Here is a 26,957-nt window from a genome sequence, read left to right on the forward strand (position 1 = left end):
AAAGAGACAAAGCTAAAATGTACTACTTCAATCCAACACTACATAGCATAACATAACTCAACCCCCCACTCATTCCAGGTTATATTTGTCCAATAATTCCTGTTTGAGCAGAAACACACATGCTCTTCAAGGTAGTTCCAACACCTATTTGTTTAAACTAAAGTTTAATTCCCCTCTCAACTCATACCTACCATCCCTATCCCTAAACCTTTCTATTAGCTTGTATTCAGGTGTGACAACTAAAGTGTGTTTCTTTTAGATTGCATTCAGGTGTGACAGCTAAAGGGTGTTTCTTTTAGCAAAACCTACCCCATCAGCTGTGGCCTGTGCCCGATATTGGTAGAACGACATCTGATATTGCTACGGACTCGAAGAAGAAGAAGCTAAAATTGATACAGCACTTTTCTCATCAAAGCGCAAACATATTTTAAAATACTCTTACATGTAACAGAAACAAAAGTATTGGTATCAAAATAGTTGTACAAATTAGTACTCCATTTATTTTCAAATGTGTGAAAACTTTTCAAATATAGCAGATCTACAAACTCACAACGTGCTTTTGTATGTCCCAGACATGTGTAATGGGCTATGGACAAGTTTTTGGACATCCAAGCCAACAAGGAAGACATCATCACAGCCGGCTGTGAACTATTCAAGTTCATGTTGAATTTTATTTGATGTTGTATAATTATAATTATGTAATCTGCCATGTAAGAAGCTTGGGTGTTATAGTTGGTTATTCATTTGATCATTGTTTGTGAACTGTCATGTTGGTTCATTGTCATCATTTATGTAAAATGAAAGTGTCCTGTAAGTCCATATGGGCTGGACTTCCTTGGAAGCATGACACTTCAATCCTATCCTATGTGTATGTGTGCACAGATAATGTGTGCTCAATCATGAGTCATAGGAAGTACAGAAACATCTTAGTTGTGCAACTATCCTTTCATTCCATGCTGAATACATATTGGTGTACTGGCAAACAGCCTGGCATATTTAATAAAGTTACAATACAGCCAGCCAACTTCAATATAGACTCTGGGACTCAGGTTGGCTCTGGATCAGTGGGTTTCAGCTGGCCCAGTCTTCGTGAGGGCCCCCCTTGAACATTTGGCCCCTGGGCCTGATCCCATCTCCATGTTTGATTTGTGTCGGTCCCGCCAGCTTGTGATGGACATTTCCATTAATATTAAATTCTTGCCACAGACATGCAAAACAGGTGATCAATAATATTACCAGAACAGCTGTTTGAGTTGATTAACACATACGACATACGTACATGGCGTACACGTTCAATACCACAAATCTCCTGCAACATATTAATGAGCACGTCATCCCGACACTTTATTTACAATTATTCAAACATATTTAAGATTAGATTGGGAATATTAAAAAAATAAATTATAGACAATATATTATTTTTATAAAATAGAAAAAGGAAAAAAGGGCCACAGTCATTGACAAGTCTTGTCACGGACATGTTTTTGTTCTGTTTGTCCATGTACAGACTAGAAAGTACTAGAAAGCTTCTATAACCACTCAACAGCCCCACTGTATGTAAATACATTAAGGAAACTTTAAACAATTGCTTTCACAGCTTCCACTAAACAAATGATTTTAAATGTTATCATTATCTCTATTTGGTTACAATGTAAATTCAAGATAAAAGTATGTAGTTATTCAATCCTCACAGGATTTGATATGCTTGTGCAGATCCTGTAAAAGTAGCTATTGACGCAATCATGTGCATACATCTTATTTGGACACACCTATTCAGATGTAGCATTTAAAAACTGAACTGTATGAGCCTCCCCCTATTTACCTAGAGCTTAACAGCAGAGTGGGTCTAATCTTTTCTCTTGTTTTAATCTACATCATATCACTCACAGCGCACCACTGACTGAAGTCATGGCTACTGTTAGATCATCAAAGTGTAAGAGGTTCTTAATGAACATCTCTCTCATGCTGATGTGTATGCTTGTCTCCTTTTTTCTTTGGCAAAGTGCCTCTGAGAGGCGCTCAGTGACTGAGTACCACAGAGTACCACAAGAATACTTTGATGACATGCCAGCCTGCTCGGCCATCATCCAAGGAGACTCCGAGGGCATGAAAGATGAAATTGCTCAACTTCTAGGAACTAAGAAGAGAACTAAGCTCCTATCGGAGGAGTTCTACCTCAACAAAACAAAGGACTGCAAAGCTTATATTGAAAAAAGAGGCTTCATCACAGTGCCCCTCAGTGCGGAGGAGAGAGACTTTCCCATTGCCTACTCCATGGTGATCCATGCAAATATTGAGATGTTTGAGAGACTCCTGCGTGCTGTTTACAACCCTCAGAATGCCTACTGTGTGCATGTGGACCAGAAGTCCTCAGAGGAATTCCAGAAAGCTGTGAGAGCAATTGTTTCCTGTTTCCCTAACGTGTTTATAGCCAGCAAACTAGAAAGTGTGGTTTACGCATCCTGGTCTCGAGTGCAAGCTGATCTAAACTGCATGAAAGATCTGTTGAAGTCCCCCGTCCAGTGGAGGTATCTGCTCAACACCTGCGGCACAGACTTCCCAATCAAGACCAATGCCGAAATGGTTCAGGCACTGAAGCTGCTCAATGGGAAGAACCAAATGGAGTCTGAGGCCACCAACGACTACAAGAAGGGCCGCTGGCAGTACCATCACAATGTCACTGATACCGTTACCCGGACAGATATCAAGAAGACCGATCCCCCAATCAACAGCCCCATGTTCTCAGGCAATGCCTACTTTGTGGTCACTAGAGACTTTGTAGAACATGTGCTGGAGAATAAAGAAATTCTGAATTTTCTGGATTGGGAGAAGGACACGTATAGCCCAGATGAGCATCTGTGGGCAACTCTATACAGGATGACTTCTGTACCTGGGTCACAGCCTGCCAACAGTAAGTACGACCTGTCTGACATGTTAGCTATCGCCCGCCTGGTAAATTGGTCCTATTTAGCTGGTGATGTAAATAAAGGATACCCGTACCCTTCTTGCACTGGGAAATATAAAAGAGCAGTGTGTGTATACGGGGCTGGTGATCTCCAATGGATATTTCAACAGCATCACCTCATGGCGAACAAGTTTGACCCAGAAGTTGATGACATTGCTATTAGATGTATAGAGTCAACACTCCGTTTCAAAGCATTGCAAAGTCAGACTTTAGTAGCTGTGCAAAACTTATAATGCCCATTATACTATTACATGAAGTCCTTGTGTTATTTCGACTTCTTGACTATGTAGTTTGACCACGTTTTCTTTCATGGTTACTTCATTTCTATTTTATCGGTTTTGTCTGTTGATGATTCATTATATGTCCATGCAGCGTATTTGTATGTGTATCATTTAATTTCTATTTATTTAGCTGCATTGTACCATTAAGCTTACACTGTACCTGAAGCATTTGATATAGCCTAAGCCATCTGCAGTGGTTCCCAAACTTGACACCCAAAAGACTCAATAGCCTACGCACATGGTCTGCCTGCTAGAGGACAAACTGATATGTCTTACTTTTTTCACTCCAGTATTTTTCTATAGGCCTACTGTCTATGAATTCAAATCTGTTTATTAAAAGTGTATAACATTTGATGTCTTTGTCATATTATTTTTAGCCAGGTATGGTGTGTATGGGTGTCTGGCTTAGTATAACAACATCAGAATAGATTTGGGGTTTTTTGTGTTCAGTTTAAATGTCAATGCTCTACAATTGTTTCAAATATATACATTCTATACATTGGTAGTTTATTGTGGTCCGGTTTCTATATGAAAGCTACATGTGTTTGCATGTATTAAATTGCCCTCTTATGCTATATGCCATATCGCTCCTGCACATGCGGGAAAATGTATGTGCCTCCCCATGACCCAAACTAGTGAAAATAGAAGATCTACAAGCTCACAACTCGTTGTGATGTGACACGATTGCATATTGGCTATTTTTACTTGACATTTTTTTCTAATTCATGGAATTTCTTTGTTTTTATTTATTTATTAATTCAATTATTTTGAAAAATGTTTTAATGTTTTAATTTATGAAAAAACAAAAACAATGGGGGGAATTCTTTTGAAAAACAAAATGTAAGAAACATAAAAGGATATTTACTTTTACTGATCCACATGGGTACCGAGTACCGACCCAGTGTTTGGGAAACAGTGGCCTACTTGTAGCAATGTTAAAGGTAGGGTAAGTGATTTTCTTTCACTGCTCCAAGAGATGGGTCAAATGCATAGAACACATTTCGCTGCGGGAACGTGTGACAAATAGTAGGACTTTGACTTTTTGGGTTAAAACAAGTGTTAAAAAGCTTTATTGTGATACTAGGCTATAATTGCTATATAGAGTTTGTTCAGTAACAGCATTCTCCATGTCTCTCCAGCATTTTCACGTCGGGATACCAATTTTATCCAACCAGGATAGAGAACTCAGTCAGAATACAGATTAAACAAGTGGAATTGTAAGTGATGACACAAATAAATTGGAATTGAAACACTATAAAAAAAATTAAGCTCATAAATGGCTAGGCTACCCTCTCCTGAATGGCTGAAAATGTGTCACCTACCTGAAAATGTATTTAATGTTTATTAAAGAGCTGGAGAGACCCCTGTTACTGAACAAACATATAGCAATGATTACTATCATAGATTTAACCTTTTAATAAAAACCGTTTTTGTTCTAACCAAAAATATCACTTACCCTGTCCCTACCTTTAAAGCTAAATGTCCTATCCCGGATTTGAACCCGGCTATATCCACATGCAAGTGCTGACATTGTTATCATCACTGAGCTAATAGAGAAATGTACATGATTTGACAAGCAGCAGGAACCACTAATTATAGGCTGCGAAATATACACGGAATACACGGTCACACCTAGTAGTCAAACCAAATTCCTAATTCCTAAGAAGAGCAGGGAGTTAATTCCTCCTCCTGTGCTATAGGCTTCAGTTGAAAGTTCTCCACACAACTCACTATAGTAGCTAAAGCAAGACTATCTAAAATACCTGTCCCATATATTCTGGTTTTGCCCCAAATTGTTAACATTCTGGAAATCTTTCTTTGATGTTATATCTGAAGTGTTGTGGAGACAATTATTCTGCAATGCCCTCAAATTGCAATTTTTGGAATCCCTGAGGATACGTAGTGTTTCACACTAAAGCCCGCAGGAGGATACTTTTACAGTGGAAGGCAGTCTTCATCCCTCGGCTAAATCATGGCTGATTGATGTCATGTACTTTCTGAAACTTGAGAAAAATCGAATTCACAATTTGATGATCCTCTGATAAATGTATAATGTAACTAAGCAGATTAATCAATATCACCTGATTGAAAGACACAGCATGGACGGTGCTGGCTTTGGTGGTAAGATTTCTATTTGGTGCAAGATCAAGATGTATAGCAAAAGGAAGTCATTTCACATGAAGGTCATGAAATTAGATAATTAAGCTCTCCCCCCCTCCTCTCTCCCCCTTAATGCATTACTATTACGCTACTTTCCTTAATTATATTCTTATATTTTCTCCTATCTTTTCCCCTTTCTCTTTAATTCATAATTACCCTGAACATAATTGTGTTTGTAATATTATGTTCCCAACTGGTTTTATACATGTACTGTATTGTTATGAGTTGTGGGAGAAAATGTAAAACCAAATGGTTGTATTATCTCTGTAAAATTCGAATGCAATGTCAGGTTTACTCTTCGAATATATTTTGGAAAAATAAAGTAAAATTCAATTCACACACAAAAAAGGACATACGTGTAGCTTTAGGTACATTAATGTATATTGTTTTTGTAAATTAGACTATCTTGAAATCACTATTAGCTCAACAGTGCCATCTACTGGGACAGCTAAGGCTTCGTCAGCAGCAAATGTACAGCATAGTATTTTTCAAATAGAGCATGGGCAAAAATTAAATCGATTTATTATGTACACCTGTGTTAAATGTATTTTGCACACTTCACAGGTTCGGCTACAGCACCTTATCAGTTGGTTTTGTCCCAAAAAGCACAGTAAATAAATATAAATATTTACAAAAACAGTTGTGTTGATCCATTACCCATTTATTTGCAGGAAATAATGTACAAGAATAAGCTCACCAGTAAATTGTCTTCTGTAACATCAACATAGATACATGTGTGAACATGTGTGGGTGAACATGAATCATGTTCAGCCGTGACCCAAATCCCTGCTTCAGACCGCAAATTCTTACAAACATTATCTTCCAGCCACAATTCAGAAACATTCAAGTGATTGGAAACAGTACAACTTTCTTCTTCTTCTCATTCCCAGGCAGGATTCCATTTCCTGCAAAGAACTTCAGCAGTGAAATTGAACAGTGACAGGGGTGACGTGAAACCTGCTCTAAGAATGCCACTCGTGGGGTCAGATGACCTAAAACGCTATTTAAATCAGAGCAACCATAAAAAATATATTAATCTTTCTCCTTTGTCACCTCATGAATATAAATATAATATTTTAAATGTGATGAAGCCGAACATGCATCAACTGTTTGTATCAAGAGTGCCTTAAAAACATTGTTGAACAGTAACTACGGAGACAGTATCTTGGTTTGGCTTGATATAGCACATAAAAAGTTTATAAAAATGCTTCAGTCAACACATGATAGAACTACTGCCGATAAAGCACATGGCACACAACTAACAACCCAGCAGAGAGTTGCACAACATAACATGCAGCATAGTTTCAAGAGGGCACTTCTCTGACGAAGAGCTAATGCTCCAGTTACATCGCAGAGAACATCAACATATGAGTGGCTGCAGTCCACATTCTTCTCCATCCTCTTCCTCCAGACATTGCAGTGCATGACTGAGTTACTCTGGATCAGCAGCGGCTGCAACCTCCACTTTGCTGTCCTGGTCAATGCTGTGAAGAGAATAGTGGGTTCATTAGGTGTCTGTCGGAGTGGCACAGGGCCATGCCAAATTGCATGTCAACTGCCTGCAGGCGGCACTACTAGTGGGACCTAATCATACCAGTGCATTAACCATTAATTTTAAATCACATTTTGTTTACTTTTTTTTAATGCCTTTTCATGCCTTATATGTAAAACAATATGAATTGCCTTTGTGAATATTATTTGCATTAAAATGTAACTTGGTTTGCATTGCAATTATGCATTGATTTAAAGTTTCCCAATTTCACCTTTTATGCCATTTCAGTAGGATATCAGCTGAGTGTAGCTTGTGATATGGATGTAAAGCCTGATTTATACTTAGTCGCATGCTGTGCATCACAAAAGGATCTACAAGCTCAACTCACTGCAATGCGACAGGTTATGAACTTAGTCTATTTTTGGTGCATGACAAGATGCACAACAAAGTATAAATCAGGTATATGAGGTATTATTGGGGTGCATACGTTGGTTAGACATACCAACAGTCCTACAGTCAGACAAACCCGTGCTGCAGGTTAAAAATTACCTGTGGCTCCCGAGTCTGACATGCGTGGTGGGTTACAACTAAACCACACTGCGACACGACATCCTGGTTAAAAGACCAGTCACCATTTCTTCATTTAAAGAAAATAAAATGTTGCAGTCAGAGGCTCCTTGAATGGTTTCCACAGAACCTGGGACTCATTCCTCGCATATATTAACTCTCGCTGAGATTGTTTGACTTCTTTTTTATATTTCGTTTTTCTCTAACCTTTTTATTATTTTCTCTATCTGTATATGTTTCTTACTTTATATTTTTAATTTCCAATATTATTATTACTATTGCTACACACATTCAATTGTGCTTCTCTCTATAATTCTCCCCTCAGGGGGGGTGGGTGGGAGGGTAAATCTGTGTTGTCCTTAGTTCATGTTTTGTATTGTTCCTTTTTTGTCTTTGTATGTCATGTATTTTAAAGTGGAAAAAAACACGATAAAAAGTTATAAAAATAAACCGCGCTGCAGGTTAAAAATCTCCTGTGGCTTCCAATAATTATACTTTGATCAATTCACGTTTTTCAGTTTAATTTCAGCTGCTTCAATCCTAGAACTGACCAGAAATAATAGATTGTATGCATGCTTTAATCTATTGTACAATAACTACACCAAAATGTATGTTGTACTTCTATAAAACTTGAATATTTTGACATTAAGTGATAAGAAGTGCCCACTGGCTGACATTAGAGTTGTTACAATTGAAAAATATCAGTAAGGAGCAGGTATAGCCTACAGCAAGTCATGCAGGTAGCTGTGAGAATGAACAAGCCGGTGTGCAGTGAGGGCTAGTTACTGGAGGGACCATGAAACGACATGGCTGCAGTGCAACACACCACAGTGATGTTTGACGACCACAGTGCATTCACTTCACCCCATCGAGCAGCACAAACACCAGAAGCGTACTTACCAACCTACCAACCACGTCCTATTCTAAACCTGTAATTTTAAAGAAACATTCTAGTAAGTTATTCTTAGTGCCCCAACTTGACCTGATGCTACCAATCACTGACAAAAATGTCAGTTTTTTTCTTCTTTCTTTTTTAACTTGTGATAGCGAGCAGGAAGTACAGAAAATGATACATCATATTAGCCTGACAATACATTTACTGTATAGTGTGTAGTAAGCAATATAGATTTGAAGGGAAGAAAAACAGGCAAACAATACATTATATGGGGTCTGAGCTGAATTTCAGTTTGTAGAAACAGCCACTTGACAAACACTTAGTGAGGTTTAACAGTTAAAACCACTCAATTTGCTCATTAAAAGTCGCTCAATGATCAGTTGCAGTTGAGTCAATTGTGAGATGGCGGGGAAGACAATTATTGGAAAAAGTTAAATTAGAATACTGGCGTGGATAGCTGCATCCCTAAAAGCCACAATCAATTTGTTGTTAGTTTCGTGCATTGAAACAATTACAAGAAATGGCTGAAACCCCTTGGGTGAATGTACATACAGTATATATACCTTTTAGGGGTTTTCCTATTTTTTTCGTCGTCAAACCTTAAAAGGGCAGGGAAATGGGGTTAGGGAGTAGAGAAAAATATATAGAGAAATATACAGCCAACAGAAACCAAATCCAAAGGAGCACTTTGAAATATCTACGGCACATTCATCTGCCATGTTAATACATCCAAATGAGGCTAAGCAAATGCCAAGGCTTTAATTGTCCAGGATCCTTTCTCAAGAACAATATTTGCCAGAAAAGAACAGAGACGGTGACAGAATATTGTCACTTGATTAAAGTACACCGATTTATATTTTATCGTATGGTATCATATAGCTGCCATTTCAAAATAATATATATATTATTTTTTCTTTCTTTCTCTAAAAAAAAAAAAAACCCATTCACAGTAGCATGATGAACAAAATCGTCTGGGTGAATTTCTAAACCTTCCAAAGACTCAGTCACAGATACGGTGGCTGAGTGAAACTTGTAAAGCGCTGATGTGTGTCTGAGTGGAGCAATGAGCATACTTACTGTTTGATACACTCTGGTATGGACACGTACTCCATAGGGACCAACTCGGCCAGGTCCGCCAAACTGAACACAAACTTGATTTTCTGACTAAATTTGGAGCTAAGAAAAATAGCAGGTGTTGTTAAGAACAATGTCCAGTCTTACAATTATAAAATCATTTTCTCCATTAAATTATCTTAATTTTTAAGGCTATCCTTACCTTATGAATGGTTTTGTGAGTGCCAAGAGGGTGCGAATAAACCAAGAGGGATGAACTATTATCAAGGACTTCAGATTCTTCCTTAACCTGCAAAAAAGTGCCTGAGCATTTATCATGTGCCGATATGAACAATATTTCTCATAATTAAACATAAACAGGACAATGAGTTTACTCTAAATTGTTTGTAAGGGGGAGATAGGAGCGTAGTTTACTCTTGAAAACAGCCTGCAGTTCAGAGCTTTATTTTTGTCATATTACAGCACTTTCGAAGTATCTGTGTAGGCACAGCATAATCTGAATATTTATGGTTGTTTTAATTTAAGGACTGATTCCATAACTTTGCCTTCTGCAGACCACTGGTACGCTCTTGCCAAAGTGCCTATGATTGGCCAGAATCATCTTGGTGTCTGCTTTGTTTAGCATTATACATTATTTCTGTTAATTAATTTTATTATTGTTATAGTGCCAACTGTGCAGACTGAATCATTTGGATCGTATGACATGTCAAAATGACTGTGCAATGAGAAAATGGTAAAATCTTGATTACCCACCTTGCCCGACTGTGCAAGTTGAATCCTACTGAATTCTAATGTATAATGTCACATTGTGCATGAGACTATGACCTACCGACATTTGCCAGGCAATGTTCTGCCTTGAGTAAACAAACAAAAAAAAGATATGGACCTGGTATCGACTTGGCAGGATGTGAAAACGTGTTGGCAATTCTCCCAAGGGAACTGGTTATATGTACATGCCAACAAACTGTCTGCATATAGAATAGCAGATATATTTCCCATGCTTCACTATTAAGGTGAAGCGATAATTCTTCTGCTAATCATAGCAGTTTGCTAATACAATGACGTTCCCTTCCCCTATATTTTTAACAGTAGATGTTAATGATCTCGTGTTGTGATACCAGCTTCACATCATGATCATGGCCTGCCATTTATGACACTGCAATTACTCTGTGTTAATTAATTAAGGGGTCACACCACTCCCCTGACTCCCAGTCCTATCAAACATAGCCCCCCCCCCACACATCCGGCGAGCAGCAGTGCTCAAGGATGCTTAAAAAGGTCAAAGACTCTCCCCACCTACCAATACATGCAGACATCTTCAAACCACCCACTGCTCGACTTCCATCTAGACCAGGGGTTCTCAACGTTTTTGGCTGGGGACCCCCGGAAATGCTTTGGCCATGTTTCGCGAACTCCCGCCCCACCCCCAATACAAATTGACTGCTACAATAGAGCACCGAAGTCTGACGTCAATATCGGTAGAGGGCGCAAATCCCCGGTTCATGCACTTTTTTATTTCATAAATAAATAAATACTGAAACCAGATATAATCATTAAGGAATGTTTATGCATGTACTATGTGTACTATGTAAACTCTTAATTTCCATTTTCCAGCCACTCAGTTGCAAAAAAAAAAAGGGAGGATAATCTGGGGACCCAGCCAAAATAATATGTCGACCCCCGGGTTGAGAACCCCTGATCTAGACGACCAATTTGGAAGAACCCCCCACCAGCTGACTTCACCATCCAATCAGCTTGGAAAAGCGAATGGGAGTCAAGGAGGTCCCAAACAAACACCTGGTGTCAGACCCCAACCAACAGGTCTTTGGCACCACCCTCCCAATGAGACAGTGGTCTACGCTCAATAGGTTCAGGACTGGACATGGCCCCTGCTTGGGGCCATGTCTACGTCTGAACATAGACATGGTAACATGGTGAAAGAAAGATTAAGCCCAACTCACCTCCTGTCAATTTGTTGATAACATTTCCTGAGCCAGCCGACAGTGGGCATCTTTTTCCGTGATGTCGCCCCATTCAAATACACTATCATATAGTTCTCTGCGACCAAAAGCTCCAGAGTGCCAATGACATACCTGTGACAGAACAATCCCATTAGCATTGGTTCAATAAAATACTCTAATGTAGGAAATGAGAAAAACTATTCTCAAATAATTCCTCACTTGAAGATATTGTCCATTATGTATCTGTAATTTGGTTGACTGCTCTCAGGCATAAAGCAAACAGCAAATACGATAATGGCATTCAACCCATCTCCGTAGTAACCTGCAGAAGAAAAAATATATATATTAAAACAATATTCCTGTACCAAAAACTATTTTATTTTATAATTGCGTCTTTTGCCACTATTCTCTATATATTTTAGGTAACAAAAGAAAAATATAAAATTGATTGAATACTTCATTAGGAGGTTTGTTAATGATACCAGTAGTACTAGTAGGTTATGATAAAAGCATAACAGGAAATGGCTTGTTTCCATTGTGGTCTGTAAAAGGCAACGCACTGACCTCCATGGCTGATGACCCTCTTGTAGGGCTCAATAGCCTTCATGTCCACTCGATGTTCCTGGTCTCCGATGCGGAATATTCTCCAGCGCCTGCCCTCCTCTCTCTCCTCCGAGGCAGCGTACTCATGCACCGTTTCCACGCCCTTCTGTAGAAGCTCTGTGGTTTTAGGCTTGGGTAGGTCATCTGGAGGAAAGAAAGATGTGTTCAGTCTACATCTTGGATTCCTGTGTGCTGTGTGTAGGGGAGTTTATTTCTGAAAACCTTAATCACGTGTGAAGATTCCATGAGTCCCTTTTGCACAGATTAGGGTCAATGTTGTATTTTATATTGTTTATTTTATGCAGTGTATTTACTGCGTGGGTCATCATAAAACTCACTCCATGTTTATCCCGCATCAGTGACATGTACAAGATGGTCAATCAAAGAACTGCTCTAATCATGTATCATTTGAGATGCCACACATGCAATAAGATGGGTATAATTTAGGGATATAGTGCAACCCAACAGAATCATGCCTACATTCATCGAGTATACTTTATTACATACGCAAATAACGCAATCAAATCAAATACGTTTTGAATACAATTTCCTCACTTCATATGGTGTGTTGAATAAGATCTATCTAATCTAACCATTCATCAAATGAATGACATGCAAGGCAAATGTTTTGAATTCAGCTACATATGGGAAGATGTGAAATTGGATTACATTACTATATTGTAAGTGTAATAATGCTTTTTCAGTGTTTTTTGGTTGGAATATTGAAAATGTAATGTAGCCATGTTGTATCTTCATTCTTGTTAATGGCACTGAAATGAATATTTTAATATCATAGCATTATTACACAGACAAAGAGCAACTTTGTGACTGACAAAGTGACCGTTTCTTTTGATTCAAATACAGGACAAATGATTTCAGGGGGAGAGGAATGATGACATGCTGCTGACAAAATGTCCAACGAAACAATAAAATAAAAGACACCACCTGATTCGTTCAAACAGTTGATGCACACAGAGATATAACCGAAGGCACGGCATAATCTGGACATTTCTGGTTGATTATCTCATGGCTGGTAGAAAACAAAGGGGGCTTTGCTGTTCCAGGAGACCTTACCACGCAAAAGGCAGAAACCTGGTGCTGGCCTGAGGCCTGTTTCCAGGCAAAGAATGGAAACAATCCTTCCAAGGGACAAAGAGGTAGGCAGCAGAGTGGAAAACACAAAAACAAAAACACAACACATTTTAACTAGACTTCACCGAGTCCACGGCCTCATCAGACTCTTGAAAAAAAGTAAGAAATGTGCATGTGGATCTGAGAAGTGGGAGAATGTGGCTGAGAGTAAACCACTTAAAACCTATGCTTAGTTGACCGGAGTCCCCCAGGTATCTATACTAGGTTGTTTTTTTTACCTCTACAGTGCATATCTTCTCCACAAACAACAGATCTACAAGCTCACAATGCGTTGAGATGAGTTGTGAGCTTGTATATGTTATTTAAACCGAATGTTCACCTCAAGTGAAGGGTTCAAGTGTAAACTTCTGGTCTGTTAATGTCATTTTTCTGTTTCAGGATGAGAATAAAGCAGAGGAGGCATGGTCTGCAATCACATACTGTGTATGTCTCTGTGTTAACATGTTCTCATGTCTAACTGTGACTTCAACAGACAGTCACACTATGATGGACTATCAAACCTCCCATTGAATCTCAATTTGCAGTTCAGCTCAAGCTCTAATTGGGTGTTTTGCAAAAATACTGTCAACTTCACTCCTACTATTCTACTATGTTAGAATTGGAGGACATCAAAGCACTGACAAAGCAGGCGGATTATCTGAACACAACGCAGTCACGTCATACCTTCCCATTCAAACTCATTGCTGTTGTCTGAGGGTGTGTCTATATCCTCGAGGTCCAGTTCTGTGCTGTCGAGTTCGTCAGAGAGCAGGGAGCCTTCACTACGGTCAAGATTAAGGCTGATGTCTGGAGCTGTAAGCCTCTTCTTGTCTTTTTTTCCATGGTTCATGGCATACCCCTGAGCAGCTGCCATGATTTGGACAGAAGTTAAAAATTTGTAACAACCAATGATGCGCCCCAGTGCCATACTGTTGAACATTGTAAACACTCATGTGTTCATTTACCTGGCTCTCCCTCTCCAGAGGTCCCACCAAAAAGCTCATGATCAAGCTCCTCCTCCTCCTCGGGCAGGGGCCTAAACATAAAACCAGTATGAGATTATCAGGCCATGATGAGTATTAGTGCGTTCACACAGGCAGATGCAGATAGTCTACCATTCATTTTCAATGGAAGTAGGGGACGTGAAGCTACGAAGCAAATCCGTTGTTTTTAGCTGCTGCAAAAGATGCACTGGATTCAACTTCCAGATGCAAAGATACAAATCTACTACTGTAGCTGCAATGTTGTAGCGAAGCACTGATTTGTTTTTTGTTCTTAGACTTCAACCCATGCTTCAAAGTCAAACGAGCATAAAAATCAGCTGTGCTTATGGGACGTAGGCTTCGTACACACATAAAGAACAACTGTGCTGTGCTCTGCCTGTGTTTCATGCTTTTCCAATGGAAGTCACGTGGTTTGACCAAACACAACTGTTTGGTCAAACCACGAGACTTCCATTGGAAAAGCATTGAGGCGGCCATGAAACACGGACCGCACAGAGCATGTTCGTCTGATATGTGTGTAGGAAGCCTGAGCAGAGCCGGCTGAGAGGCTAGGCTAGCAGTTTGCATGGTCGTAGTTGCTAAATCTGGAATAAAAAAAATATGAATTTCTATCGAATATTTTAGTTACAATGAAATTGAGTTGACGTGTGTGTATCTGCCAGTGTGAATGCAGCATTAGTCTCTCTTTTATGTATATTTGACATCAAATGGAACAAGTGAGTTACAAATGCCTTATGGTCTAGAGTAGAAACTGGAGCAGTGGTTCCCAACACTGACCCTCAGGAGCCGTGATACTTGTTTATCAGTGGTTCTCCAAGTGGGGTCCAGGGACCCTCTGGGTTCTTTGTGGGGGTTCCAAGGGCACCCTTACAGGTCTGTATCTGAGAGTGTACAAAGGGAACTCTCCCATTTCTCAACCGTTTCGGACGCGGGAAGGCTCGCCGGAACCGGACCGGCACCCTGGGCGGCGTGGGCACATTCCTGTGGGTCTGGAAGTTCCTGGGACACCCCGGGGACCCCCACACGGAGTTGCACCATTCACTTCACACGGGTGTGATTTTTTTTATATCTATGGGTGTCACTGATACAATACCTGGGAAAGTCCTCATCCTGCCACTCTTCTTTAAGCTCCACCCCTTCCATTCTTAAACGGGCCTCTGTTGTGGCCACTGACTCCTGGCGCTCCAGACTGCAAAAAATAAAGACTTATGGTTATTTTGTTGATGGCATAACAAAAAAAAGTTTATATCTAAGATCTAGAACAAAAGGGCTTCATCTGCAACAACCAAAACTATAGTTCTCAACACTTGATTGTTGTTTCTGTATGTGCTTAAACACTGCAAGATCCAGAGTGTCCATTTAACTTTACAAAAATGTAACTATGAGGAAAGGGTATAGTTTTGTACGGTTATTTTACACTCACTCATTGTACACCTTGATCTTACAACCAGCAACGTTGCTTACAACATTTTGTCCACTAAATGGCTGTGTGAAATATCCATGTCACCAAGTTCATGTGTATGTTTACTAGTACAGGTACAGAGTAGACCACAGCAAGCTTGTGGCTGACTGCCACTTCCAGCCTTACAACCAAATTACTTCCTTTTTTTTTTTGCACGCTCCGAGTTAAACTAACGTTGAGTAGAGAAGCATCGTAATATCATGCTTCTGCTCAGCAGTGTGAAGGCATACAGTGCAGCTTGGTAGAGCTAATCAATACCAAATTCACAGTTCCCTGCCTGTGTTTACTGTTCACTAACAATTCCCTGGGCTTCAAACTCACCACTGGCCACATAATCAGATCACTGGCTTCTTGAAAAGCTTGGGGGATAAAAGGCAGTGTGTTAAGGGCTTAGCTTGTAAACCATATGGGTATTTATTAATGCTGATCATTGTATCTGTGTCTATGGTATACACTATACAGAGCTCCCTTTGATCCGTAAATCACAAACACGACGGTACTTGCACTCTCAGACACAAAAACATCCCAGGCATTCTGCACTCTGCAGTAGTAGTTAGTAGTTTGGTTGTGTGTAGCGTTAATCTCCATGTTACACTGGAAATCAGCTGAGAGGGGGAGAAGTGCTACAGGAATGTGGCTCCTTGAAATCAAACCCTCAAAGGCAAAGTGCACTGACTGGACGCATGCATGACATGAAGCCTTCGCACATGGGTCCTATTTTTTTCCTTTCACTTATGCCTAAACTCTTTAGACATGTTTTACTATTTTTGGCAGCACACAATAAATGTCCTTTTCACATGGTTTATTACCTCTGTGGAGACAACGGAACGGACACGTTTCGGCCAGGTGGGCATTCCTCAGCGTCAACTGCACAACACTGTAACTGTGTTACTATTTTTGAAAAACATTTAAAAATAGTTCAAATAGGCCTGGGCCGTGGCTCAGCGGTCCAGGCACCTTGGCTGGTGATCCAGTCTGGCAGTGTGCCGCGGGTTCGACTCCCGATCCCGACGGCCTTTACTGCATGTCATCCCCCCCATCTCTCTCCCCATTTCCTGTCAGCCTACTGTCTGTCCCTCCATAAAAAATAGAAGTTCAAATAGCCTACCACCGAGACAGGAAGACACAATATAACGTTATTAATCTGTTCAGACTAGGCATAATTAGGGCGGTCATGATCATGATTTGAATTTCTTGTATTCAGAGACTTCAGACCTACAGTATTTTGTGTCAAATTCAGGACTGTTTCGTGTGTATGTGTACTCGGCCCTCTGTTTGGTATATTGTTTCTATTAGGGAAACATTAGGTAAGATTTGGGGTACCCTACCCATTCTTTGTCATCACAGTTATTTATATTTTATGTTAACACACTAGCTTAGGTGTGAGTGCCACCTCCTGTATTTTTTGAGTGGTACAACCACTCCCTTACGGAGCTGGGTGGGTGGGTGGGTGGCTGGCTGGGTGGGTCCGAGCACGAAAACAGCATGGTTGTTTTTCACCATTTGTGCGCAACCTAACACACACACACGCACATATTAACTGTATGATTTTGGGTGTGCCAGTACAGTACAGTGACAGTACAGTACAGTAGAGGGACCCCCACATGGTAACTCTGTAATTTTTCAACCGTTTCGGACACGGGGCGGCACACCAGAACCGGCCCGCCCCCCTGGGTGCGTTCCTGGGGGTCTGGATGTTCCGGGGACCCCCCGGGGACTCCCACATGATAACTGTCATTTCTCTACCGTTTCAGACGTGGGGCGGCTCACCGGAACCGGGCCGGCACCCTGGGTGCGTTCCTGTGGGTCTGGAACTTCCGCGGGGGGACCCCCACACAGAGTTGCACCACTCACTTCACATGGGTGTGATTTTGTTTGATAGTTGGTGTAGATAGTAGATTTTGTTTTGTGTAGAGAAGTCATTTTTGTTCTGGACTCAGCTGTCCTATTTCCCGGTTGTTTTTGCACCTCACTTGTTAATAATACACTATCCCCCCCCCCCCCCCCCCCCCCCCCCCCCTTCTGGCTTGACTTTATCCTTGTATAGAGGTATGATAATGTGACTGCCCACCCAATGCCACTCAACAGTCTCTAAGACACTGGTATATTATTATTATTATAGTGAGCTAGACAGCTTTTTCAAATTGCTTGTGAGGATATTCACGATTATCTCAAATGGAAATGCACCATTAACCCATTCTGGGCGGGAACCCCTTTTGGTGTAAGCATTATGTTATGCTTTATGCTTTAGCCACCGAGTGGCGCGCTACGAGCTTGTGGGTCTGCTATTTTTGAAAAATCGAAGAACGACTGACATAGAAACATAGCTTTTTCAGAAAACTGTCAGGATGTAGAAGACATTTTTAGAATCTGATCTCAGGTCAAAATGGGTTAATGTATGTAACAGTATATCTTGAGTCATGGTAAGATAAAATCTTATATCCATTTCCTAGTTCAGACATTGTCTTATTAAGTTATTTGTGAAAATAACATCTATTCTACAAGAAGATTGAAAACAGACATTTTTAAACCCACTTTAAATGATTTATCTCAATATTGATATTGGAAAGCAGTTTACAAAAGCAGTTTATCCATCTAAGATGCATCCAATCCTTTACTGAAAGGTTTAAGCATCAGATACTATCATGTTAAATCCAACCCCTTCTAAATGAGTACACTAGTAAAGAATAGGTCATACTCATAAGGCAGGTAGACCAGTGTTAAATGTCACAAAATGATTCTCGTCTCCCATTGTCCCTTGTTGTACATAATGGGATCTATTGACTTCACCTTCGATTATGATGATGGAGGCGGTAGGGATACTATACTGGTACTCGTCATATGTATGACAACGATGTATGTATGTGTCATATGCACTTCTCCTCAATGACTCAGTCAAAAGTCAGACCAAGAGATGTGCTGTTGTTCACGGGCAGTCAATCCAATTTATATTAGTCCAGACTCCAGTTATGGCCTGCTTTAAACCACAAAAACTCAGGGCATACAAATGGGAATGGGTGGAGATGGGTCACATAATGTTTATTGTATTAGAACTGTTAAACCCCAACTCTGATTATAAAGACTACTCATTCATGCTTCCCCTGGCCCAAATAATAGGCTAAATCTCCAAACAAAGACACTTGTTGGCAGCAGCGATGAAAGGAAGTACATTTACCTACATTTGATTGGTGGCTGGCATTCATGTATGCCTTACTGAAGCCAAGAGGATACCGTCCAAAATAAACCACACAATCAAATTGTATGGGCGGTAACAGGACATTGAGGACAACTCGCCCCTTTTCTGTTTTCCTCCCGGACTTTTTCCCAGTGAGGGGTGGGAGAGGCTGGACGGCAGCTGGACTTAGTTTGAATCTCTCTAACTATAAACTTTCACGACAGCAGACAGCCTAAGTACAAATATAATTTATGAAAAGGCTACTACAGTGAAGTCGGTCCACAGAAGTTGTTGTAGGCTATGTGGGGATTATCTGACGAGGTACCATTTGAGTGGGCAAAACCTTACATATACTAAATTCCGGGAGGAAAAACGGGCAAGCACTGGGGTGAGTTGTCCAGTATTCGTATGGGCTAGGCCTGTCTACCGTAAACCAGGAAACACTTTGACTGCGAGTACTTGAATATCAAGAGCATACCCAAGAACTAGTGTATGCTGCATGCAGTCACAGGTCTCTACATGCAAGATAAAAATATGTGCTGTTAACATTATCATGAAAAGGCTATATGCTGCAAGAAATTCCACCCTAACCTAGCTCTGTTTGGAACCTATATATCTACGCTGCTACGCTTTAGCTCCGAGATGAGGTTCCGAAAAAAGCTATCCCTGAGCTTATTTATTTCAAAAAGTAAAAGAACCAAGATACAGTTGATAAACTTAACATACCGGTAGGCACCTAATATTTTATCTGAGGCATCAAACAACCGCTTAAATCAGGCTTAAATAAAAATGTAGTCCAGTCAACCCCCGTTCACATGTGCAGTACTGCACTACCAGCGCAGGGATAGCTTTTCTCGGAACCTCATCTCGGAGCTAAAGCGTAGCAGCGTAGATATAGAGGTTCCAAACGGAGCAAACCCTAACCTAGCCCCTTTCGGAACCCTCGGTTACATTTTCTGAAGTTTGGACGACGGTACCCTAGGGTCCCCGATAGCTTATTCCACTCTCCATAGGACGCAGATTTACCCACTCTCTGTTCACGGAGAGCCGCGCCGCCGCTTATGTGTGGGTGAGATGTTTCAAAGATGCATAACACCGCTATAGGAGACAATGGAAACGTCTGCGAAACGGCTTTAACCGCCGATGCCGTTAAGTATTTTTTATCTTTTTTTGAAGTTTTGCTTCTCTGAAATTCTCTCTCCTCTCTCTTCCTTGACTTCCTTGATGACTTCCCATTGTACCGCCTCCCGAGCGGCGACTGGCTAGCTGCACGTCCTAGTGACTGCATCTGATTGGCCGACCGCGTGCATGCAGGATGTTTATAATGCTGTTGTGTCGTGGGAGGCGGGACATGGGAAGTGAGAAGAGAGAAATTCAGCGAAGCCAAACTTAAAAAAACGGCATCGGCGGTTAATGCACGTTTCCGTTGTCTCCTATAGCTGTGTTATGCATCTTTGAAACATCTCACCAACACTCAAGCGGCGGCGCGGCTCTCCTTGAACAGAGAGTGGGTAAATCTGCGTCCTATGGAGAATGGAATAAGCTATCAGGGACCCTAGGGTACCGTCGTCCAAACTTCAGAAAAGGTAACCGAGGGTCCCGAAAGGGGCTAACCCTAACCCTACTGTACATTTTATACTGGGGTCTGGGGCTAAAACTGAGTGACGTAATTGTGTCTACAGGACTGTAGTATTCTGTGATTGGCTTAGTATCACTAATGTTGTTACGGGTAGCTCTAATTCCTGATCCTGAATACAACTTTTAACTAGAATTTTCCCTAATCATCAACACTGGGTGAGACCTGACGAAAACCTGAAAGTTGGTGCCAGCAACAGCAGCAAATCCTCAGATGAGCTAAATGAATTCCTCAATCCTCACATTAAGTTGTCAAACAGTGAAATATTCTAGTGTGAAATGATGCATACTGTTTAGCAGACTCTTGGCAGCATCAGGTTTGATAGAATTGATTAGATATGCACAGTGTTGGAAAAGAGGTCGACTATCATAGAAAGTGAGATTTCCTCTTACTGGTATAGGTGAAAGGTGACATTCATTAGATTTGGGCGTTCTGGGACAGAAGGCCAAAATGTGTCTCTCTCTCACACGCACAACACACACCCTACCTTCCCAAAGTCGTGTAAGTTTGGGCGAAGCTCACGGGAGTAGAGCTTCTTGCCTCCGATTGTTTACGTCCATTGTCTGGCGTTGTCCTTTCCTGTGGCTGACCTCCTGTTTGGGTTAGGCTCTCCTGGCTCTCTTGAAGTGCCTCCACGCCATTTTCTACGGTGGATGCTGTGCTCAACTGTAGCTCGTCTAATTCGTCCTCATCTTCCTCTCCAGACACCCCAGAGGATGAAGGACTCGGAGTCTCTCTATCTTCCAGGTCCTCAGTAGTCCTGGGTGTGTCAAGATCTGTGCTACTATTGTTAAAACTCATATCGCCGACACCCTTCAGCACAACGTCAGTCTCAATCACATCGGAATCCATACGATTGCCTGGAGCTAATACGGAGTATTAAACACTCCCGATTTAAGTGTTTAATTAATCCCCCTACAAATACCGGATTACCTGTCAACAGTTAGCTAACGTTAGCTACAGTCAGCTTAAACAACATACTTTATTAGCAGAGTAAATAACTCACAGAACACTCTTGTTTACTCTTGTTTTCTGTATACGTCACTGCGTTAAATCGGTCCAGACAAGTCGTGTAGATTTGACAAAAGTGTTTTTCGGAGCCAGCGCCTTGTTCTGTTTTATTCCCTTTCCTTCTGTCTTCTTCCTTCCTTCCTTCCTCCCCGTCCCCGAGCCACACAACTGCGAAAGTGGCAAAAGTTACGCTAGCTCCGCTGGCTAATCCTCAGCTAAACCTAAATCTGCTAGAATCTGTAAAACTAAAACAAACAAATCGGAAAGAGAATGACAACTTGCGTGGCCATGTATGGCTTTAAGGGCATGTGCTAAAGTCCTGTTGATATTCGTTTTACCATTCTGGCTTTCCATAAATCCCAGAAGTGAAGTTGGCCGGTTTCTAACTTGTGTTCTTCTACTGACTAGCCAGTAGCCACTCTCTCAGTGAGCTCAGCTGCAATGCTAGCATAGTGCCCACTGCCCAGAGCAGCAGAGCCTTCTGTGTGTTGCCAGTTTAGTTTAACACTCAGTAAATTAGTACTAGTATATTTGTGTGTGTTTTTTTTTAAATCACACCCGTGTGAACTGAGCGGTGAAAACAAACAAACAAACAAAGCAATATTTACTGTACTGTACTTTACTATACTGTACTAATATTTGCCTGTAAGATGTAGTGGGGTAGTAGATGGTGTTGTTGACTTAAGTACAGGGTGGTAATTACCCCTCCTTCCTGGTGTGTGTGTGTGTGTGTGTGTGTGTGTGTGTGTGCGTGTGCGCGTGCGTACTCAAAACAGCTGCAGGGTTCAATTTTCAATAGGTCGTACCTAAACAAACATTAAAAGTCCCTAGACTTGGCTGGCCTAGGACGTTATTTCGGAAAGCCATGCACTGGAGAGGGGCTATAGCAGCGCCCATCAAAAACAAAATAAAATCTATCAAACCTGGCATCCTTGTCCCCATATGATTGAACCTCTATGACTGGTCTCACACTGCTCTCATCTCCCTGATGATGATGATGACACTGCCCTCTGTTGGTTATGATGTTTATTACGATATGCATGCATTTCAAATCAATGATTTATATTTCAGTTGATTTATATGACAAAAAACGAAACAAAAACATTTTACTATGTACTACTTAAATTACCAGAGGATGTTGTACAATTACATAGACTACAGAATGTGTTGGTGTGGGTATGGTCATCATGCCACTATCAACTACTACCCCTTTCCACTCTAGCTCTAATAATTATGAAATCAATTGCTGACTTCACCAACCAAATGTTTTCTCATGACAGCCTGTCCCCCCTTGATATCACATCTCTACCTGCATTTCTGCCGGCTCCACCCTCAAATACATACATGAGGTCTGAGGTGTATGACAAATGGAGGATTATTAAAAACAATTGTGCCCTAATGGAATACCCCAGAGCAGGGGTCTTCAACAGGGCGTCCAGGACCCATAGGAAATATTTGTGTGATAGTAACTTTCTTTTTTACATTAACCACTTGATCCCTAGCATCCCTATTCTGGGGGGAACATTCCCCCTGAAAATAACTTGTAAATCGGTTATTTTTGGCGAAGAAGAAGAAGTTTACAAAGCATTGAGGTATTTAAGTTGTTAAATGTCTGAAAACATTTGGTGGACACATTTATGTAACATGAATCCAATACTATGTAGTGGGAGTTTCTGCTTCATCTTTCTCTCAGGTAATGGGTCCTTAATTGGCCTGAAAACGTTGAAGACCCCTGCCCCAGAGTGTTAAGAGACCTTGCCTGTGAACTGTGAGTCTCCCTGTGTGTAACATCCTAAACACCCGTGACCCACCACCACCACACCGCCATTCCTGTTCTCAAAGCTCTGTATACCTCTCAGTTCATCAACTTTGAACAACTAAACATATACCTAGCAACCCAGATAAGCAAAGTAGCAGACAGTTTTATAGCAAATCCCCCCCAACCATGACCCTTTCCAGTTTTATAGCAGACTTGGTAGATAAGCCATGGATGCTCTTGTAAGTGTCCTGGACACCCTGCAAAGCTTCTGATGCTCCACTGACTTTTCTAAAGCATTTGACTAAGTGGAGGCCGTCCCGTTGCAATGGAACGTCTCCTGAAGCTGTATGTCAGGCCTAGCCTGGCTAATAAGCCAGACTAATATCACACAACACTGTCGCGGTATATTAGTCTGGGCTGGCTCCACTTGGATTTCATTTCCCGGGGGGCGGGTTCAAACATTTTCTCTTTGACGCAATTGGTCAGAGCTACTGTCAGTCAAAGGTCTCAAGCATTGAACGACACTGTACCAAAGCCCGCCCATATTGCATACCGTGTCCCGATTGGCCCGACCTGTTCTCGGTTGTAGGAAAGAGGCGTGCTACTGAGCCTCGCCAGACCCTAATCCGCTGGCAGGCAAAACATTTTTTGCCAACGGCTGATTCGGTCTGGTTTATTAACCAGGCTATGTCAGGCCTGCCCTATTAAATGCCCTATTTGTGTAGCTTTGTTTCAGGCTGCAGGCAAGGTGTATGGTATCAAGACTGCATGGCCCAAGGTACTTATTGGGCCTCTCATCTTCCTCACCCTCATTGATGCTGTCAGTGATTTTTCAAAATATGTGGAGGAATTCAATCTCAGGAACAGTAAAGGCCCTAGTATGCTTCCTTGTGGAACACCACATCTCACTGGGGGACAATGTTCCGTCCACCATCTGTTCTCTCCCCTCCAGGTAGGATTGCATCCAGCTCACTGATGTGCTATCAAAACCAATTGCTTTTAGTTTGTTAACCAGTATGGAGTGGTTCACTGTGTCAAAAGCCTTTTGGAGGTCCAGCTTGACCATGCCGCAGTATTTGCCAGCATCCACCTCGTGTTTGATGTGGTCGCTCAAATAGAGGAGGCATGTGTCAGTGGAGTGGGATGTTCTGAAGCCAGATTGGAACTCGTACATTAATTTATTTGTGGCAAGATACTTTTCAACCTGTTCATAGACTATTTTTTCCATCACTTTCGAGATGGAGCTTAGAATAGAAATAGGGTGGTAGTTGCCTGGGTCTAATTTACTGCCTTTCTTGTGAAAGGGGGTTACTTTGGCCAGTTTGAAATCTTGGAGGACCTGTCCCTGTTTGATGGAGAGGTTTACTATGTGGGTGATGATTGGAGCTATAGAGATGGCCGAGTCTCTGAGAAATTTGGAGGGAATATTGTCATGGCCAGTGGCCTTGTGGGTTTGGAGGGCACTCAATTTCTTAAGTACCTCATCAGTTGTTACCATAACTAGTTTAAAATCGTCTTTACAAACACCTAGGTTTCTGTAGAAGGTTTTAATGTGCTCTACACCAAAGAGCCCAGAGTGGGAGGGCAGTTTGTTAACCAGCGTTGTTGCTATGTTTGTAAAGAAGATGTTCAAATAGTTGGCCACATCAAGCTTGTCAGTGATGAGAGTGTCGTTTGATTTGATGTTTATGTTTGAAAACCTGGTTTTCAGTTTCTGACCGCATAGTTGGTTGTTGAGTAGCTTCAAGAGCTCCCGAGGATTGTTTTTGTTTTCCTCAGCTTTATCATTGATAAAGTTTATTTTAGCTGATTTGGTCATAGCAGTAACAATATTTCTTAGCTTGTTTCATTGGGTTTTTAGGTTGTCCAGCTGAGCTTGGAGATCACTGTCGAAGCGCTTGGCAAGCTTTGACTTGCATTTTTTGTCTCTGACTTTCATTTCAGTCAGTAGGCCTATGTCCGAATTCATCCATGGCTCCGAGCGGGTTTTGACCCCGATGGTTCTCAAAGGAGTCATGTTGTTCAGTACTGATGTAAATTTGGTTTTGAAGCCAAGCCAAGCTTCTTCTACAAGTGTGCTTTTAAGCTCATCGGACCAATCCAGACTCTCCAATTCTTGGTTAAAGACCTCACTCGAGTAGGTTTTGAGGTCCCTTGATATGACTGTTTTGTGGCAGCCGGTCTTCATTTTTTGCGGGTACAGAATAATTATACAGAATACAGAATGTAATTCATTATTCATTCATAAACAATTCCTGAAATGGTAGGCCTACTTATCATTGGGTAGGCCTATTCACAAACTCACCTTTTTATCATATATCATATAAGCCCTCCATGGGTTTCTTTTCTCACCTGCACATATTTCTCTTTTATTGATGTTACCCTTTTTTGTACTGTTTTTATTGTGCGAATAAACTAAACTAAACTAAACCTTTTTATCATCATCTAGCTGACCGTTTAATTGCACAACATAATTTGATCACTTTGGAAATGAACTATAACATATGTGAGTTTGACGTATACTACACTGTCACTGATGAAGACAGCATGTTAGCATAACGATGAAGACATTGATGAAGAAATGTCGCCGTTGCGACTTGGTAAACTGGCGAGTTCTCCGGTATTTCGTGGCAACACAACGGCGTTCAACAAACAGTTGACACAACTTGACAGTGGAATCTGGAACGTGTCAACAAACTACCAGTGATGCCAAATCCAACATGCCTACGTACTGCGCAGCCTACACCTGATCACCAACCTAAGGTAATCAACTTTACTCGTTTAAAATGGGTGGTTGCTTGAACTGGGCCATGGAAAACTTGGTAGCATTGTGTGGATTGTTACATTTGATTAATCAACACGTGGTCTCCCTGTACCAGTGTAACTGATAGAAAATGGACAGATGAGACCGTAGGCCTATTTTGGGAAATGTAAATCACATCACTTTGAACTGGAAGAAGGCTCAAGGAAGAAAGACAATTAAATACTGAAGCAAAACGTTGGTATTCATTTTAATAAAGAATTGATAAAATATTAAAGGACCACTTCACCACTTTTCAACCCATCTTCATAGGTCCTCAATAATCGTAATAATTGTGCATAATACCACAATTATTTTTCTACTCAGTCTGTACTGTCTCATAGGAGGACTGTGGGCAGTTGAGAAACCCGTCCACCAGTGACATCAAACTAGCAATAGAAACTGCAGGCTTTCTATTCCTGAAAAGTTGCAGTGCGAAAATGGAAGCCATCATTCTTAAGATTATACAAATCTAAATATATATATTTTAAAATCTATCTATCTAACATATATTTCCACTCAACATATGGATATTGTAGCTGTCTAGGCCATGTATGTTTTTCTTTTTTTACGGAAGTAAAAAAAATCAAACTGTTTAGTTTGATTGAGGGCTTGAGGCCTGATGGTTTGTTTCCATGTGGTCCTATCCTATTTTATCAGACATAAAAACTTAAGACATACAGTACTATACAAATCAAGAAATCATTAATACTATAGCAGTAAACGTACCTATATTTACAGAAAAAGTCACACCCGTGTGAACTGAGTGGTGCAACTCCCCTCGCCCCCTGCCTATATCTCTCTCTCTCTCTCTCTCTCTCTCTCTGTAATTAGCAGGCAACAGTGCAACACTATCTCTCTCTCTCTCTCTGTTTCTGGCACAACAGCGCCACATTTGCCCCTACTGGTACTCTAAACATAGTCACATAGGTAGTCACATAGGTTAGGACCTGCTGTTCCTTGGAGTGGTTGCACCACTCA

The 26,957-nt window shown here is 41.1% G+C and overlaps 2 protein-coding genes across 5 annotated transcripts; one reads left to right on the forward strand and one right to left on the reverse strand.

Annotated features, from left to right (window-relative positions):
- Window positions 1-2,064: 2,064 nt before the first annotated feature.
- On the forward strand, window positions 2,065-3,198 carry gcnt3 (glucosaminyl (N-acetyl) transferase 3, mucin type; the record flags this gene model as incomplete). The annotated part of the gene is made up of 1 exon (XM_079502289.1): window positions 2,065-3,198. One exon carries the CDS (start codon window positions 2,065-2,067, stop codon window positions 3,196-3,198), a length of 1,134 nt encoding a protein of 377 aa, XP_079358415.1.
- Window positions 3,199-6,046: 2,848 nt separating this feature from the next.
- On the reverse strand, window positions 6,047-22,108 carry bnip2 (BCL2 interacting protein 2; the record flags this gene model as incomplete). 4 transcript variants are annotated; one of them, XM_079501548.1, is made up of 12 exons in its annotated part: window positions 20,894-22,081; window positions 15,227-15,322; window positions 14,095-14,165; window positions 13,814-13,996; window positions 11,960-12,142; window positions 11,615-11,717; window positions 11,396-11,527; window positions 9,637-9,723; window positions 9,438-9,536; window positions 8,924-8,959; window positions 8,366-8,394; window positions 6,047-6,890 (listed from the first exon to the last, which is right to left on the reverse strand). In XM_079501548.1, the coding sequence occupies exons 1-11, from the start codon at window positions 21,256-21,258 to the stop codon at window positions 8,370-8,372; spliced, it is 1,380 nt and encodes a 459-aa protein (XP_079357674.1). In that variant the 5' UTR covers window positions 21,259-22,081. The 4 variants fall into 4 exon arrangements, with proteins under 4 accessions (XP_079357674.1, XP_079357673.1, XP_079357675.1 ...); XM_079501547.1 differs by lacking the exon at window positions 8,366-8,394 and having other exon boundaries at window positions 20,894-22,102; XM_079501549.1 differs by lacking the exons at window positions 8,366-8,394; window positions 8,924-8,959 and having other exon boundaries at window positions 20,894-22,108.
- Between the last annotated feature and the right edge of the window lie 4,849 nt (window positions 22,109-26,957).

The sequence above is a fragment of the Electrona antarctica genome (assembly GCF_951216825.1).
Source record: "Electrona antarctica genome assembly, chromosome: 5".
NCBI lineage: Eukaryota > Metazoa > Chordata > Actinopteri > Myctophiformes > Myctophidae > Electrona > Electrona antarctica.